Source organism: Pangasianodon hypophthalmus, chromosome 17, assembly GCF_027358585.1.
Source record: "Pangasianodon hypophthalmus isolate fPanHyp1 chromosome 17, fPanHyp1.pri, whole genome shotgun sequence".
NCBI lineage: Eukaryota > Metazoa > Chordata > Actinopteri > Siluriformes > Pangasiidae > Pangasianodon > Pangasianodon hypophthalmus.
Window position 1 is genome coordinate 18,111,651 of NC_069726.1, and position 18,249 is coordinate 18,129,899.

An 18,249-nucleotide genomic window follows, 5' to 3' on the forward strand; every position below is an offset into this window, starting at 1 on the left:
TAGCACACATGACCTCAAATTTATATCTTCAGTGTGTGTCTGGTTTACTATATAGGCATACAAAAAAAAAAAAAAGACTCTCAACAGCAGATGCAGTGTTTTTCACACCTCCTTCATCATGAAGAAAATAGGATACGCTGTATCAGATGCTGTTTTATATTCTTATATACAACAAATGTGGATGGAACCCATTGTGTGATTAATGTGATTATCATGACTAGGATAATCCTTTTCAAGTTCTGTTCATAACTGCGTTAATGTATTCACAATATATTTCACTTCTATTATAGATAGATAGATAGATAGATAGATAGATAAAGTGTTTGGCAGCAAAGGGAGAAAAGTTGCTTTATTCGTCTGTAATTTCTATCTGTTTTTAGGCGTAAAGGAAAGTGCATGCTTATATTTAAACACAGTGATATAGACACATAAAAAACTCCCATCCTGAAGGATCTATTCATGAAAAATCTGGCAACCTCAGAGGTGTTAAGTACCTGCATAGCATGACTCTGAATACAGAGAACTTTCCCTGCGTAAATACTATCATAACATTTAAACTTAAGCCACAGACTCAGCCCTAAATCTCTATAATTCCTGCTTCAGAGATATTTGTTCAAAAGGAAGAATTTGTGGTTACGTTATAACACTTTTAGAGAAGCGTAAGTAACCAGAATGACTTTTTACTGTATTCCTAAGAGACCTTTAACAGCTCTCTCATCCTAAAACTTTGATTGATTGTTATGGTGGCTCAGTTGTGAGCTTGAACTAAGGTTGTTTGTGCTCAGACATCCATCACTCATAAGCAAGTTTTAGGTTTTTTGATTCCTGTCCATGATAACTTCACATCTGATGTGATTGATAGAGACTAGGCTGAAAAAGCACTAAAGTTGTCCTCCAATGTGAAGAGAAAGACGCGAGACCAGAGCGAAAACAAACACCATCCTAAGCCTTGAGTGATCAATATCTAAAAGCCGTAAAGGTCCAGACCCATGCACATGGCAAGAAAGGAAACGTGAGCAGATGGAGAAGAGAGGATGGTATGTAAGATGGATGGGAATGTAAGGATGCCTTACCTTGCTGGCCGCGGCGCTGGGCATACACCACCACAACAGCTGCGAGCACCACGTAGCACACCGACGTCACAATGTTGGCCATCTGCAGAGACACACACACACGGGGGGCAATGGTAAACTTCCGGCCAGCCTGGAATAAAACCCAGCACCACTGATGCTGAGTCAACATCAGGAGCTTCCTCTTCCTCTCTCTGTCCCTTTCACTCTCCTCTCTGACTGCCTCCTCATCCTCTGCCGTTACTCTGCTCTCCCTCCCTCCCTCACTCCTTCAGTTCATCACTCACCCTCCCTCTCTCCCTCTCCTGTTTTACAGAGACTGCTCAGAAGAATCGGCGTCTGAAGGGAGCGCTCACTCCACTCACTCCACTCACTCCACACACCACACACACGTGCCTGTAAAGGGCTGACGGAAGCCCGAAAGAAGCCTGACCTCAACCTCGGACCTCTCTGGCCTCAGGGAAAAAAGAAAGAGAAAAGGAGCACAATGCCAGGCTCTGTCATTTTTTTATGGCCTTTAAAGAAGTACAGTACTACATGCAAAATTCTCGCTCCTCACAACACTACTTCAATCCCATCTTTTCAGCCTCCATCCCTTCTCTACCTCTCTCTAGCTCCTTTTGTTCCCCCTCTCACTCCCCAAATGGAGCATTAAAACCCAGACCAAGAATAACACCTCCCAGGGTCTGGGTATCAATCTATCTCTCGAAGCATGTCCAGCATTTCAAACATTAAAAAGACCCTACAGTTAAATCAACACAAGAAGGTTTTTTTTTTTTTTTTTTTTTTTTTTTAAGAAGCAGATGTGCAATATTTCAATATTTGAGGCATGAAAAAAAATCCCCCCCAGTTAGCCATGGAAGGCAATGCAAGCAGAAAACGAACAGTTTTTTTTTTTGCACTTGTTTCAATTCTCTGCCTTACTCCCATCAAGCAGTCATTCATTAAAACAGGAAATTGTGACACACTACAAGGGCAAACATGCTAATGGTATTTGCGTAGCCTAGCCCCAGTTCACAAGGGCTTTTTCACCAGCAATAGAACAAACTCTCCTTAGGCTCTGACATCGAACGGATAAGTGAGCGTGATGCAGAGATAATATTTGTGTGGTACTTTTATCTGTCCACACAGTGAATATGGAGAATGTTTAGCTTTTGGTCTGCTACTTATTATAGCTTAATTTATGTGTCTGCCTGCTAAGCTAGCCTTTTATCACCAGACTGGATTCACTCAGGATTCATCGCACGGAAATTTGCGGCAGATTAGAAACAGACATCGAGTACATATGAAATGAATCAATAAAATTTTTGGCTGTACGTTGTTCACACAAGAGAGCGAATGGTAATGCGTAAATTAGCAATTCGAGCAGTAAAGGTTTCCAGAAGCAGCCATTTTAACACATGTGATATTAACTGAGTAATATATGCCTGCATTAATCAATTTTTATTCCATCGGTGATTCATTTGGTGGTCATTATTAATTCAAGTGTTAATTATATATTATTATTTTCTGATAATCACACCTTCCTCTTATGCCACAGCAATTTACCAAGGACTACAATCTTCTATTGGCATACTTTATATCCATTTATAGTTATGTTTAATGTTGTGGAACGTCCATGAAACATTTGTTCTTCATCAGTTCTTCCCTCACCAGCCTTTCTTTCTCTCTCTCTTGAAGTTGATAAGACAAAAAAAATCACCTTATCATGTTAGCAATTCTCTCGTCCTGAAGACTTTCCCATGTTTAAAAACATCAACTTACAGCTCTACCCCTGACTGTTACAAAGCACTGACACTGGAGACTCCTTCCATAAAGGCTTAATAAATGTCTCCTCAAAGAAAGCGTCATCATATCAAAAACAGTTATGCGTTTATGTCGAGTGTTTGCTATACAAGTCACTGTGTAAGTTGTTACTAAAGAAATGATGATATATTAAAAGAAGCACAGCTGGAAGTATTGTCTGAGCTGCTGTTTATCAACACCCTAATTAATCAACACCTTCTGACCAATCAGAATCAAGCATTCAGTGTCATAAATAATGCTAATTAAGGAGTGTGGTTTGAATTATAGGATAATGATGTGCCATCACTGGGTAAGCATGTTGCAGTGTTTCTCAACTGTCCTCTAAAATAAACCGTTAAATACTAAAAGACTCTAACTAATGGTACTCATGCTCTACTCAGCTGTCATTTCTTATCTCAAAGTTAAGAAAATTTATATATATAAAAAAAAAAAGTATTTGCATAACATATGCCCTGGCTTCTTCTAAACTTTCACTTACATGCACAGCTCAAAAGCAGAGCTTCTCTGGAAAGGTTTAAGGCAACCATCAGGCACCGTACATGACTGACACTCCATACTTCTTCCGGCATTACAAGAATAAAATGCACTGACAGTGGTGAAATTAAAATTGCATCTCCCTGTCACTGCTCTTGAATTCTGCTCCTTCTCTCTTGCGTGTGCTTAGCATTTAGCCTGTTAAAAGCTGGAAAAATAAGTTTGATATCTGACAGCTCAGAATCTTTTCTTTTCTTAAAGTCATGCTGTGGCACTGAAGATATTATAATATCCCCTGCCTATTGACTGCCATTTCTCTTTCCTTCACCTTCTTCCATTTTTATTTATTCATTCGCCTTTTTTTTAGGGCCTTGATGCTGAATAGACGTTTCAGCTCCTGAAATTAATTAAAATATATAATTCATTAGGGCCACTGAATGATTTTCTCTCTCATCCCAGGTTTTTTGTGATGTCCTGTATCATTTGCATTTAAATTGGAAATTCCAGGCTGAATCCTGACGAAAAACAGGACCAAGTATCACAAAAAAAAAAGAAAAAAAAAAAAGAATCCCATAACAGCAAGAGGCCAGAGTCCCATCATGCTGATGACTGACACACCAGCAGAAATCTTAAAAGCTGCTTTTAGAGTGTGTTTTATTTCACTTCTTGGAAAAAGCTCGAAATATGTGAACGCATACTCCGTTATGAATCTATCTGCTCTGTTTAATGTAAATAGATGTGTGAGGTTTAGGTGGATGTCTAGTGTTAGCTGTAGAGCTAAAAACGGAGAGGCGTGGCCTCCCAGGAGTGAAGTTATTTATTTATTTATTTATTTTTCTCACTTGACGTCCTATGCATTTTTTTAGGATTCATATTAAAAGGTAGCTTTTATTAATAAAGTCAAAATATTTTTCATACGAGAATATTCAGACCTGCCAATTTTGATGCATTCCGCATAACTTCTGCGTTTTAACATTAGAGCATTCAAAAATCTGCTTTTTTTTAAATAAAAAATAAAAATGGCGGATGAGACCTCTTGAACAAGCTTGAATAATTGATCATTGTGTAGATGTTCTGCACTTCCTGATAATATCTGACCCCCAGGAAGTCCTGCCCGCTTTTCCTCATCTCATATTAGTAATGTTTTTGACCAGTGCTCATGCCTGGACTTGATTTTCTTGCTTGAAAGATGCACTGATACAGCATCCTCGCTTTCTGTAAAGGTAAATGGAAAATGGGCCTCATCTTTCAATCAGGATACGAATTTATTTGTAAATTGTTTGTACAAGTGTTTACACAAGAAATTTGGTATTCATGAAAATCCAGTAAATTCATAAAAAATGTTCGTATCCTACCCATGGAGGTTTGTGAGTGTGTGTAAATTTATGTGTAAGAAGACTAACTAATGTAAACCTTGACTAGATTGACTTCAAATCATATAATCTGCATTGATTACTGCACTTTCATGTATAAAATATATTGTCAAGTTTAAGTTGCCTTTTTTTTATTACATTTACAGCGTTTAGCAGATGCCCTTATCCAGACAGACTTACAGAAGTGCTTTGTAGACTTTATCAAAATCATAAATCCTTATGCTAGCTCATCTGGCCAGGGACAAAGGGTATCATCACGAAAGTATCATTTTATATTATTGGCATTAATTAAAGAATCTAAAAAAACATACACACATGAGTACAAAGAAAGTCAGAATTTCTGAAACTTTTGTAAATCCAACAGAATATTTTAGTTTGTTTTGGCTTACACATTTACACACAACTTTAATACAAGATTGATAAGTGAGGCCCGCTGTTTTTGAGTTCATTAATGTGAAATAAAATATATTAATGTGTTCAACTTTGCTAACAGTTAACCTCACTTAACTATATTTATTAGAGATGCCACCGAAATTTTGGCTATTGACAGTTTTTGACAGAAAATAGTCAAAAAAGGCATCAGTTTTTGGCCAAAAGAGGAAAAAAAAAAGAGGTAAAAAAAAAGAAAGATTGAATCGGCCTACAATGAAATGTCAAATGTAATGCTTGATAAATAATTTGAATGCTAATGATCCTTAGAAAGTGATTAAAAACACTAAAAGGCATGTTCAAACACTAGTGGAAATGATTCACGGTTACCAGTAGCTACATTCGAAAAGTGGTTTTTTAAAAGGGTTATTTGAATATATATTATTTATATATTATATATTTAATATGATATATTATTTTTTAAAACTGTCTATTGTGTTTTACCTCTTACACCCCCTCCTTCTGCAGGACTATGCATTATTCCTCTTCAGCATTGGCAGATCTGGGTTATTAATATTTACACTGAGGAATAAGGGAAGTATCCTGTATTTTTTGGTATCCTCCACAGGCTAAAGGAATCTAATTTTTAATTAGCGAGGCTTTGTGTGTACACAAAACAGAAGTCCATAACTACAATCTCACAATCTTGCATCCTGAGCCATCCCTCCACACACACACACACACACACACACACACACAGAGACCGAGAGAAGCCATCTCCCATAATTAAAGCTTGGCTTCCTGATAATAATTCTCCTCCTCAGTCACCTATTATCAGAAATCTCTCAGATTAGCAGTCATGCTACACAGGCTCACGGCCCTACTTGCATGCATTCAACAAACCTGACCTCTGCTTTGTGTCTAATTGTATGCGAGAGATAACATCAATCCTGTCAAGGCCTGCCTAACGAGTGGACTTCGAGTTGAGAGCTGCAGGTCTGGTGTTTGCGTATGAATAAATAGCTGCAATCAATAGGCTGTCAGCCCAGGCGTCTCTTTTAGCACCTGTCAACTCTGAGTGTTTGGGTAAATGTGTGTTTAGGTGCGAGTGTGGGCTAGCGTGCGTGAGCATGCATGCATACATGCGTAGCGGTGTTTGGTTAGCAAGAAGACGAGGGGTTTAGCCATCTGGATTCCGTACACAAGCCCAGACCTGCTCCACACCCTAACCAAATACAGGTCACATCCCTGGGGCTGACCTCTCGACCCTGCTGAGTGTATCAAACCAAAGCAAACAGAGTGGGACGGTGGGTGGCAGAAGCCAGGTTACTCCTGATAGCCTGCGTTCTGCTAGTGCATGCTGGGAACAGAATGCTCTGGTTTAAGTTATCGGTGTCAATGCGAAGGGATATACGAGGTTTATGAGCTGTTGCTTTGCACTAGCCCTGTTATTTATGCGCTATCGAGCTCTGTGCAATCGATACACGTTGCATTTAAACTCTGAACAGTATAAGTTCCTTATGATAAATTCATAAAAAGATTTGTGGCTGAAATAGTAATATCCATAAATGCCTAAGACAGAGCATTAAATATTTCTGCAGAAGTAATGAAGGAGATAATAAATGCTTTATGACTATTTTAAGACAAATGCTGATTTTTTGGCTTGCTCATTTACAACTGATTCATTCACTCGTTCTAACTGATGTAATGATGCTGTGTTACCTTTCACAGAGTGCCTCAGAGAACGCCAGTGTTCTCGCGTATTTACCCTGGCTCACCCTGCGTGTGTCTGCTCTAAATTAGTTATTGATGGGAAAGCGCATATGGCCGTGAACTCTGTATGGGAGCTCAGAAATACTTTTATTTACTTGGCTTCTCCGAGCCCTCAAAATACAGCCTTCATGAATGGGGCTTTTCCTGGTCGGGGTTCAGGCTCAACCCTGACCACCCGGTGCGCTAACCACACCGCGCAGCCCATCCCATTACCGAGAGGCTAAATAAGCAAGCGTCCCACCAGCAGGATGCACACAAGATGCTTTTTTTCCTCTATAAGGAAGCTTGTGTGGACGTGGTGGTGTATAATTATAGTGCTGTTTAGTGCAAGTGTATAATAAAATGAATGCAAAGCTGTGAATAGCAGCTCGAAACGTATGAATCTTTGGATGGTCAGAATGGGGGGGTGGTGTTGGAAAAGCTGTGTTTTGGTAAACAGAATGCAGATTGGACAGCTTGTGCGTTCTTCTGGAGGCAGGCCCAGATTTCTTCCTCCACAGCGAGTCGGGAGAAAATATGTCCAAACGACACCAATACGCCAGCGTTGTCTAATGTTTATGAATCCCGCCCTTCTGCTGAAAAGCTATTACCGTGTACCAAGAGGCAATAATGGCGCCAGAGTCATTTCAAGTGTTCGAACAGGTTGTGAGAGGCATGGATATGAACGATGATGATCATCATCGTGATCAGACTGTTGCGGTTTCTCATTTTTGGGTTGTCTTTGCTGAACAGAAGCACACTGGAGCTATTTGACACTGACTCGGTGATGCATGGCTTGTGATATAATGATCAGTTTTCTAGCCCGAGGTGAGCATCTGTTACAGAATGATGGGTGTATGAAAATGTCTCTATATTTCTATTTCTGTCTTCATTCCAAGAAGGTGACAACAGTATGTTAATATCTATGCTTTGCCAGAGGAGTTATGCCTCACAGAGTTGTCATTAGCAAGAGCGCTAAACTAGTCCCACTTGCATCACTAACATTCTAGCTAACAAATAGTCTGGGTAGCTAGTCTAGTTTTTTTTGTTTGTTTGTTTGTTTTTTTTGTCACTAAATGTGCCCAGGAACAACATTCTTTCAGGACGACACAATTTTTCCCATAACCTATTCGCAAGTATGCAAGTACATATTGTTTCATGCTAACTGTTGTAAACAAATCTCCAGGATAACTTTTAAAGATGCAACATTTTTCGTCTATTTTTATCTATTTATAGTGCAAATTCTATTCATAGTACACCTAGACATGCAAATTAAAACAATAACGAATAACTTATATAGAATAATACATTGTTTAATACATTATAACAGCCAAGAAGCTACTAAAAATGGATATTTATCATCATTAAAAATGCCAGGACCTACGAGTATACATGAATATGCAGTCCAAAAAAAAAAAAAAAACAAACAAAAAAAAATTTAGCTCAGTTTTATCACAGAAAAACACGAGTAAGACTTTAAGGTAAAACTTTCTATAAAGCCAATATTCATAAATCATTATAACTGTGCTTAAAATTGTGCTTTTTTAGGTTAGTAATGATTCCTAGTCAGTTTATAAACCATAATAATGCTTCATAATGTCTAATAACATGGTGCTTATACATAATTCCTTGAAAACTGATAATCATGTTGGAACAAAAGTTGTATTATTCATTATAATGCCACGTGGTTAGAAGGTAAGATATTATAACTAATAATTGACCTGTGAATAATTATAATGCAACTATATAAATCCATTAACCATTAAACTATTATAAAAATAATATAAACTCTACATTAAAAGCTCTTAACTCCAGATTAATTACAATAAAAATACAGGCACATCATAGAGGTTGAACTGTCAAAATTAAAACAAACAAACAAGCAAACAAACAAACAAATAAATAACGTACATGGGTGTTTTATTCTAAAACTTTTTTTGCTGTTGTTCTAAAAATATGGGGTGTTTGCTCTAAGTCAATGATACATATGTGTATCTTTATCATTTTTGTAATTAATCTGCAATTAAGGCAAGATCAGATAAGATAAGATAAGATAAGATAAGACTTTACTGATCCCAAGAGGAAATAAGAGTGTTCCAGCAACATACCTAAAAGACAAGGCAAATAAAGTAAGAATAAAATAATATAAAATAAAATATAAAAAAATTTGAAAAAATATTTAATATAAAAGAAAAATTAAGCATTTCCTTATTATATTAGAAAATAACTTTTGTAAATAAATATTGTATTACAATGTACCTATATTGAGGGATAATTTAACATATTCAATTAACTTGATGCACCCAATGATAAAATTTTACAAAGAATTCTAAGCACAGTTATAACAATTTATGAATATGGGCTTCATAAAAAGTGTTTCCCCATTTATATCTGATAATATATAATAATAATCATATATTTCATAATCATATATTTTTGCTAGAAGGTAGACGTCTAGCTATCACTACAGAGTCTCTAAAAGTACATGCTTTCATAGGAAGAGATGATTTGATTGACATCAAAACACCAAACGAAGACTGTTCCTATAGTTTCTCTGCAAATATGCAGGATATGTTTTAACTCTAATCTCTGGAATAACTTTTAGACAGCTCATTGTGAACTTTTTCCAATCAGGTCACTATACGATTGGTTGCTCTGATTGGACCGGTGTCTAATGAACTTCACAACCATGTCAACCAGAAAAGCACTGGTCTTGCTTTCTCGCTGATTTATTTGTAGAACATCGCCTATAAATAAGGCTGAAAGTGAAACCAGCGCTAACAGCTGGGTGGCAGTGCTAGGCGTCAGTCTCGGATGAGCTCCAGCTCGCGGCTGGCGCAGGGGCAGGCTCCATGCCCTGCAGCACGCACGCTAAATGTGCCCGTGCCTGCCACCTCCACAGGAAGACAACATCTGTTCTTCTGACAAACCAGCGAGCAGGAGCCAATAAATTACTGCACCGTATGAAACAAGCACTACACTAGCATAATTCAAAATAACAAAAAATGCAACAACCTGACAGAAATATGAAAATATGAGGAACATGAGACGGAGTGAGAGACAGAGTGTGTACTCAAGCCTTGAGCAACTGAACATGCTTTTGACTTTTAGCATGCAGAGAAACCATTTCACCTCGGCGCACTCCCTGAAGCAAGCCAATGCTGCCACTTTGTCACTCACAGAGCGTTTTCTGTGAGTCAGTGAGTGCAGGTGTCAACAACACAGCCTGTGTGTGTGTCTGCTCTCTACTTCCTTCATCTCATTCTCACGACGCTGATGCCTCAGAGAACCCTGACACGTGGTACATAACTCAGTATACATTCTCTTCTTGTGCATAGCTAGCACTGCATATGAGTACTGTTATATATATATATATATATATATATATATATATATATATATATATATATATATATATATATATATATATATATATATATACACATACACTAAGCGTGTATGTATGGAGCTTATGTGTGTGTACACAGCTCTGTCGAGGCTCAGTTTACATAATAAGCTTCCCAGGTTGCAGCTACGTGCAGGTGGATGAGTGTGGATAAACTGTTCCGAAACCAGTATGTGGCAATCCCATGAGGCCGAAGTGCAGCGTCAGAACTGTTAGTGGTAGTGTACAGGCAGCCTGCAGAATTAGAAAGACACCCAGGGGGCGTCCGAGGCCGAGATACCAGGTTTTGGCGAGCATTGGTCCTCGTCACGGCACTGACAGAGTCATTAGGATTTTATTCCCAGTTCCCTGCTCCTTTCATTGCCTATTAGGCATACAATCCATTACAGGATGGCCACACCAGCTCCCCCAAATTACACGCCGGGGAAATATTCCATCAGCATGGGCACTTGCACTCTCTGGCACTAACATGAGGTGGAGAAAAGGAATGTCAAGAAAAAAAGCAACAGGAGATAATGAGGCTAATGCAGCGACAGAAGTATAGAACAGCCTTCAAATCATATACTGCACTTTGTTATGGAGACATATGTGCAGTTGCTGCATATAGTATCCAAGGACATGTCATTGGAAATCATTAAAAATGGTCTTTGTAGAATAATATGTTCAGTATGTTTGAAAGAGCATTTATTTATTCATCTTTAGTAAGCGCTTTATCCTGGTCAGGGTCTTGGGGGATTCAAAGCTTTTCCAAGGAACACTGGACATGAAGCAGGAATACAACCTGACACAAGACGCTATTTAAAATGATTTATGTAATGTCTTTCTGCCAAACAGCACAAAGAATGTCAGTTAGACAAAATCCAACAAACAAATAAAGTTCCTACAACTAAAAATGTTCAGCAACATGATAAACGTTATGTAATCGCAGAAACATTCTCAGAAAACGGGATAAATTAAACATTCTCAACATTCTACTAAGCTAAAATTGGCATAAAAGGGCATAAACTAGCTCTCATTAGATTTTGAGATTTCAATATCTATAATATGTCCTGATTTGCATCATCATATTCCCACCAACATTAACAATTGTTACCTAGCTAGTAGTCTCGCAAGTCAGGTGTCTAGTCCAGTTATCGCTAAAGAGTCTGGTCATTTTCATCACTAAACCAAAACCCAAGAACTGCCTACTTCAACAAGAAGAAGCCAGACATTGCAAATTACCAACTACAGACGTTCAGCAGTCTCTTAGCCAATACACACATTTATCTTGTTTTCTTGCCACTAACAAATAAAACACTGACTGAAACACATTTTTTTTTAAAGATACCAGGATGCTGTAAACCTTCTTCAGTCTCGTGCTATGAAAAGCTTATTGTGTAAGCGTCCAGCTAACTGCATGAAAATTATCAGATATTCCCTAAAGAGATCGTGTGAGGCTGACACTAACTAGCTACTAGCATGCAGGTTCTTTGGCTAAAAGTTGCCTGGAACCTTGTACCATCCTGTAATAATTGGCGTAGAGGACACGATAAGTTCAGCCTGTGGACCCTATTGCCAGGTCCATCTGAGCTCATACAGTATGTACAGTGTGAATCAGGCTATTTGAGTACTGAAAAATAATAGGAAATCTAGTGCTATGCTAACAAAATTTTACCCAAACACCAATCTGGCAATTTCATAACCTTTTGAAAATCATGTTTTAGGATATAGGAACAATGAAACTCACAAATCCAACAGCATCAAGTGGGAATAAAGTGGTATATTTATGCTTGTAATTTTCCTGTATATCACTTTCGATGAAACGGACTATTTAACAAATGATTATGTGTAAGCTTTATGAACACGAGCCAGCAGGCATGAAGCAAATGAAGCGACTCATGTGCATTCTCTGCTTCTCTTTGACTGTTGCCAACTGGGATTGTTCCTGCTACACAAACCATGTTTCTTTTCCATAGCCATTCCGAGTTTAATTTCAGATTTCATTTTGCAGAACTGCGGGATAAGCATCCCACACCCAGCGAGTAGGCGTGATTACAATAGCGAGCCTGGAAATTGTCACGTCTGCACCCTTCTTCCTGACAGAGTCCATCGATTTTGCACTGACTCGCACAGAAGAGTCGAACCTCAGCACGGCCCACCTGACCGAGCAACTATGAGATTATCAGTAGCCAGACTCCACCACTCCCTGCTCTGGTGGGCTGCCATCTCAAGTGAAGTGAATGAAATATGCTGGAGAGAGTGAAACTTTGTTTGATAAGGGAAAAAAGATAAAAAAAAAAAAAAAAACAGATAAAAGCTTCACAATGAGAAAGACAAGATCCATCGATGCTGAAGGAGTGTGACTTTGCCAAAACCTGAAGCAAAAAGCTGACCGAAGCTTCAAAGAGAATTCAAGCAAAGCTCTAACAAGTCGATTCTTTTCTTTCTATAAAACTGAAACTTGCTCGCTCATCCACTGATCCTCACTCCTCAATTACGAGTGCATAAACAGTCGGCATGACCTCTGTCTACTGACCTGAAAGTCTTCTAGGAGTGCGAGGCACGTGAGTATGAGAATGCTCACGGCAGCAAAAAACACCTCGACGCATTAGAGTGCAACTGATATTAGAGAATGCCCATCTGAAGAACGTCTGTCTTGGAATTAGATTATTGATTTGGTTCTGCCTCTCCATCATTGCCCTCAAAGTCAAGACGATGGCAGCTCTTTCCCATCTTATCTTACACCGTCCATTCCACAGAGTGGAAACTCTGATCGGCTGCCGCTTGCAAAAAGCATGTGATATAGTATATCTGTAATGAGTGCAAAAGCAATTAGAAGCGTTCTAGCAGCGTTGCCAACTCTTTTCAGTGGAAAGTATCTAATGCATGCTCAAAGAGACACTAGATGTCCTCGGATGATGTCACAGACTGATTTGCACATAGACTGAATCATCATGATCATTTGCATACCAAAACGTGTTACATGAAGATGGAAGATTTTTGGAAGATGAATGGAATAGAATAGAATATGCAAAATTTATGTATTTCCAAAATTTGATAATTTCTATTAAAAATGCAGATGAAACAAAGCAGTGGTAGTGAAGATTTGAGAAACAGACATGAAGGAACTGATTACGGATGGAACAAATATCCCCAAGAGCAAAGAAATGCACAGATGGACAGACAATGTGATTAGTGATTGGTTGTTGGGAAACAATTGTGATCAGTGATTGGTGGTTGGTAACAGTGGTGATCAGTGATTGGTGGTTGGTGATCAGTGATTGGTGGTTGGTAACAGTGGTGATCAGTGATTGGTTGCTGAGAAACAATGGAGATCAGCGATCAGCTGTTGGCAAACAACTGATCAGTTATTGGTTTTTTTTTTGGTACATTAGTGATGCATGGTTGGTCATGGGGTACAATAGTGATCAGTGATTGGTCGTTGAGAACAATGGTAAGCACTTGTTGGTTGTTGGGAAATGATTGTGATAAGTGATTGGTTGTTCAGAACAGTGGTGATCAGTGATTGGTCATTGGGAACAATGGTGATCAGTTATTGTTTTTTGGAACATTAGTGATCCATTATTGGTCATTGGGTACAATGGTGATTAGTGATTGGTCGTTGGGAGTGATGGTGATCAATTATTGACTGTTCAGAACAATGGTGATCAGTTATTGGTTGTTGGGAAACTTTTGTAATCAGTTGTTTTTTTGGAAACAACGGTAATCAGTTATTGTTTTTTTGAACATTAATGATCCACTATTGGTCATTAGGTACAATGATGATCAGTTATTGGTTGTTGGGAACAACGGTGATCAGTGATTGGTCGTTGGGAACAGAGGCTCCGCAACACTGTCAGGCTTTGCACACTGACCCTGCTCTCTCAACTCACATAAACAGCAGCTCTGATACAAGCTGGAAACCCATATAGGGTGCAAACAGTGTCTAACGTCTGCTCAAAATATGCTAGATTTTTCTCTACGATCTTTTTTTGAACAAATATCAAATACCAAATCTAGTGACAAACCCATTTAGCTGGCAACTTTACATGCTAATGATAAACAAGTGATTAAATTGAGCAAATTTAGAGATGCTTTTTGATAGCAATTCATTGCATGCAATTTGATTGCACTGAAATTTGACAGCACCTCTTGCATGTTTGCTCATTCTCTCATGAATGCAACTCAGCACAAAAGTTTAAGTGCTAATGGCATGCTAATAGGGACAGCTAATGGAGCTGAGTCTCTTTTGGTGCACCTATTGACTAGGATCTAGCAAGGATGTGAGGCTATACTATTCTTTACACCTTCTCATCTATGTCACCTTCAGCTTGTAAGCTAATATAGTTCAAGCTTCACTGATCTATTGATCCAACTGCAACTCAAAAAGCGCTTTTTTATCACAGGAAAATTAGCTGGGGAAGAAAATGACACTCTGCCTTTCAAGCAGAGAGGATATTAGCATATTGATAGTCTGAGGAGGGGATAAAGCTGTGTTTAAGGGAGGAAACAGACAGGCTGAGACATGCCAATATGATTCCCTGTATAATGATCTGCTGTTCAATCAAGGATGCAGCATGGATGTGCAACTGGGAAAAAAAATAAAAATACTGGCACCTGCATTTACCTCATATTAACCAGGATAGCTTTATTTATTTCTATATATCTGTATATCTATATTCAAGGTTGAAGTTGCTGACACTTAACTGGTTCTGTCATGTGCTGGTGCACAACTGACTGGCTCTCCTTCCCAATCCTCTCATTTTGGACAGTCTGTAATAAACACTCTATGCAGGCTTGTCTGCTGCTGTCATGCTGAGCAGAATCAGCGGCAAGTGCATTAGCTGCTCTACCAGAGAGCATATTGATCGCCTCTGAGCATGGTTTACAGCTACAGGGGAAAAAAAAGCCAGGGAGAGCCTGGATACAGGATGGGAGCGTGCATTTTATTCCATGCCCTGGATCTCAGCCAAAGCTTCACTGCTACATTACATAATTACAAACAGTTCTTAGTGGGTGTCCAGACGAGGAAAGTCGTAGATATGAGTATATTAGAAGCATAAAGACGTTAGTGTGAGAGATGACTGGGAGCCATATTGGGCTGTCTATTCTTTCATCACATGATGCTTCACATTACAGGTGACTTTTGGCACTCAGCATGTTTATTTAAATTGGAAATCTTGCTACAGTGCTGTTTTGTGCTAAATTGTCAGCATGCATTTCTATCTCAGTTACTTTAACTCAGTTAAGGCGAAATTACATGTAGCAGGCTCTCCTTCATATTATAGTATAACAATCAACAACAGTGACAACAACAACAAAAAAACAGCAGTAATTACCTTTTGATTCAGATAACAGTCAGTCTGTGATATTTATATTATAATATTGGTGCCTTTAAGGCATAAGATTAATATCACTTGACCTAACTGGGAAGCGTATCTGGGAAGGTTGCGTGAGTAATGTTCCAATAACATAGCAAACCAAACCATTATTTACAGCAGATATTTCTTAAAGCATTGCATCAATTTTTGTGTTTTTTTGGACAGTTACAAAGACAAAATGTTCTGTTAGTGAACATAAACTCATTATTATTATTATTATTATTATTATTATTATTATTATTGCCAAAATAATTAGATAATTTTATTTTACAATAAATAATTTACATTATACCATTTTAATAATAATAATAATAATAATAATAAGTTTATTTTTATGCCTGTAAGGCACTAACAGAACATTTTTATTATCAGTCACATTATTATTATTATTATTAGTAGTAGTAGTAGTAGTAGTAGTAGAAGTATTAAAATGGTATATTATGAAATATTTATTATAATATAAAATAATGTTTTTGATTTGGTGCCGTTAAGGTTTGTTATTAGTACTGAATCTATCACACAACTCTGATTGGAATTTAAAAAAAAAAAGTAAACCATGTTTTTTTAAGCTTTTAAACATGTTAAAATGTATTAACACCCCACTAAGGCTCCAGCAAGACAGTGATATATGAGGGGAAATAAAACATTACACCTTAGCTTAAATCACTCTCCTGAATTTCGATAGTACTTACACCCTTGGCTTTCTTTATTTAAGCTATCAAGCTGATCGATAATGCAGTAATTGTAATTGTCAGGCTCCGCTTTCTCATCAAAGAGCAGAGTTTTATATGAGGAACTCAGATGAGGTTTGCTTCCTAAGCTCCAGCCAGATGAACCCAGTGCTGGTGGAGAGGCACGCTGCCAGGGACACACTCTGCCCGCCGTGCCCTTCAAGCTCTCTCAGCCACTGGAAAGCTTGTGTAACATCAGCATATTGAGTTCAGCCACGGAGACGGAGTGCAGGCATTTCCTGTCTTCTGCTGCGGCTTTTGATCGATGGTGAAATGGAGGGAAAATTATCAGGCATGAATTGAACAAAGCAAATATGACAAGGTTTTATTCTCACTGCTTCCTTGTGAGCATGTTGTGCCAGATGAATCATTGGGCTATTTCTTGATGAATACAGACTTGATTCGTGTTTCGCAGGTCAGGTGATGGGAAGAAGTGCTCAAGTGTCTGATGAGTCTGATTTGATGAAGCTGAGAAGTGAAGTGGCAACACCAGCACTCTGTGACCTCTGCTATTTATATAATTAGCTTCGATGCATGCAGCCACGGTCACCTCCCCACTCAGTGAGGTCAAGTAACTCCTGGATAGCCTCTTTCTCAAAGATCGTTGTGGGAGGCACAGGCGCATCACTAAGAATTACAACTGAAGCATCAGTAAGGAAATGCTAATTACAAATTGTTCTTGCTAAAGGTGTAAAGTGATAAATTTAAAAAAAAAAATCTCATGAATAGCGAACATCAAATGCACAGCCACTGAATGTATTCATCCAAATCAAATCAAATAATAATAATAATAATAATAATATAAAAAAGAGTAAAAAGATGGCATTCAGTGTTCAACCAAATGATGCCAAATAAATGTCAAATAAATATCCGAAAGAAACATTTTCTTATGGATACTGGCCTAATGGTTTCCATCAATATCTAATGATTTTTTACGGTTATTGAAAACCATCAACTCGATTCCCATTAGGAAGTTTATTTTTTATGTTTTTAATATTTTTTTTTCAACGGGGTTACTGTTGATAGCTCTTTCAAGCAGATAGCACAGTTCCAGAGAAATTCTCCACCATGCGAGACCCCAATCAAAAGGCCTGTAATGTATAACAGAACAATCCACACTGTCATAGTAAAATGCATTTGTCTGTGAAATTGAAGCTGTTTTTCTGTTTACAGCTAGGTTATCTATCTCCATATGTGTGAGCACTATGCTTCTGTCCATCAAAGTTACTGCTACCAAACGAGCACAGGCAATATTCAACACAAGAGTGCCATTGTCATTAACATGTTATTCTGATATCGGAAACATTTTGATTGACTAGCTTTGATTGATTTGGTTGTGGAGTGATTTGGAGTGTGAAGTGTAATCTATACCAGAGGTATTCAGCTAGAATTTGTAACGCTCCACTTGCATAATATTTCTTGCTAACAAAGGCTTATGTACAAATCTTTTAACGCTTAATCATTAGTTTTTAGCTATAAATATGACAGTTGGAAGAGGTTTATGCTGTGTTTCTCACTAGCTCTTGACTAGCTAACACTTTTGACTAGCACCACAAACACTGAACAGATGAGACCCCTATTTTGGCCTTGAAGCAGATAAAATAAAAGTCTCCATTCAGTCATCATCACTGACTTGTTTAACAAGCCATGTCATCACTTCACTAACCAGATTAGAGAGGATAAATGAAAGAGACATGTAGAACTCTATGCCAATGGTGTCATCAAGTCTAGCCCTTCTTGTTACTAACTTTTATGACTGAAATAGCCTTAAAATACATTTTAAACAGGAAGGAGATAAAATGATTGAAGATAAAATATTTTGTACGTTTGACCTTGCTGTGACCTCAACCCTGTTTGGATCAAAATGTAATCGGTTCATCTGCAGGTTACAGTGATAGTTCCATATAA

At 38.1% G+C, this 18,249-nt stretch overlaps 1 protein-coding gene across 3 annotated transcripts in view; it reads right to left on the reverse strand.

The window, feature by feature from the left end:
- cntfr (ciliary neurotrophic factor receptor) overlaps positions 1 to 18,249 on the reverse strand; it is a 198,018-nt gene that overhangs the window by 107,699 nt on the left and 72,070 nt on the right. For all 3 annotated transcript variants that reach the window (XM_026942863.3, XM_034312931.2, XM_034312930.2), the window contains exon 2: positions 1,074 to 1,155. In XM_026942863.3, coding sequence (XP_026798664.1) covers positions 1,074 to 1,155 — 82 coding nt within the window. The remainder of the gene's footprint in view (positions 1 to 1,073; positions 1,156 to 18,249) is intronic.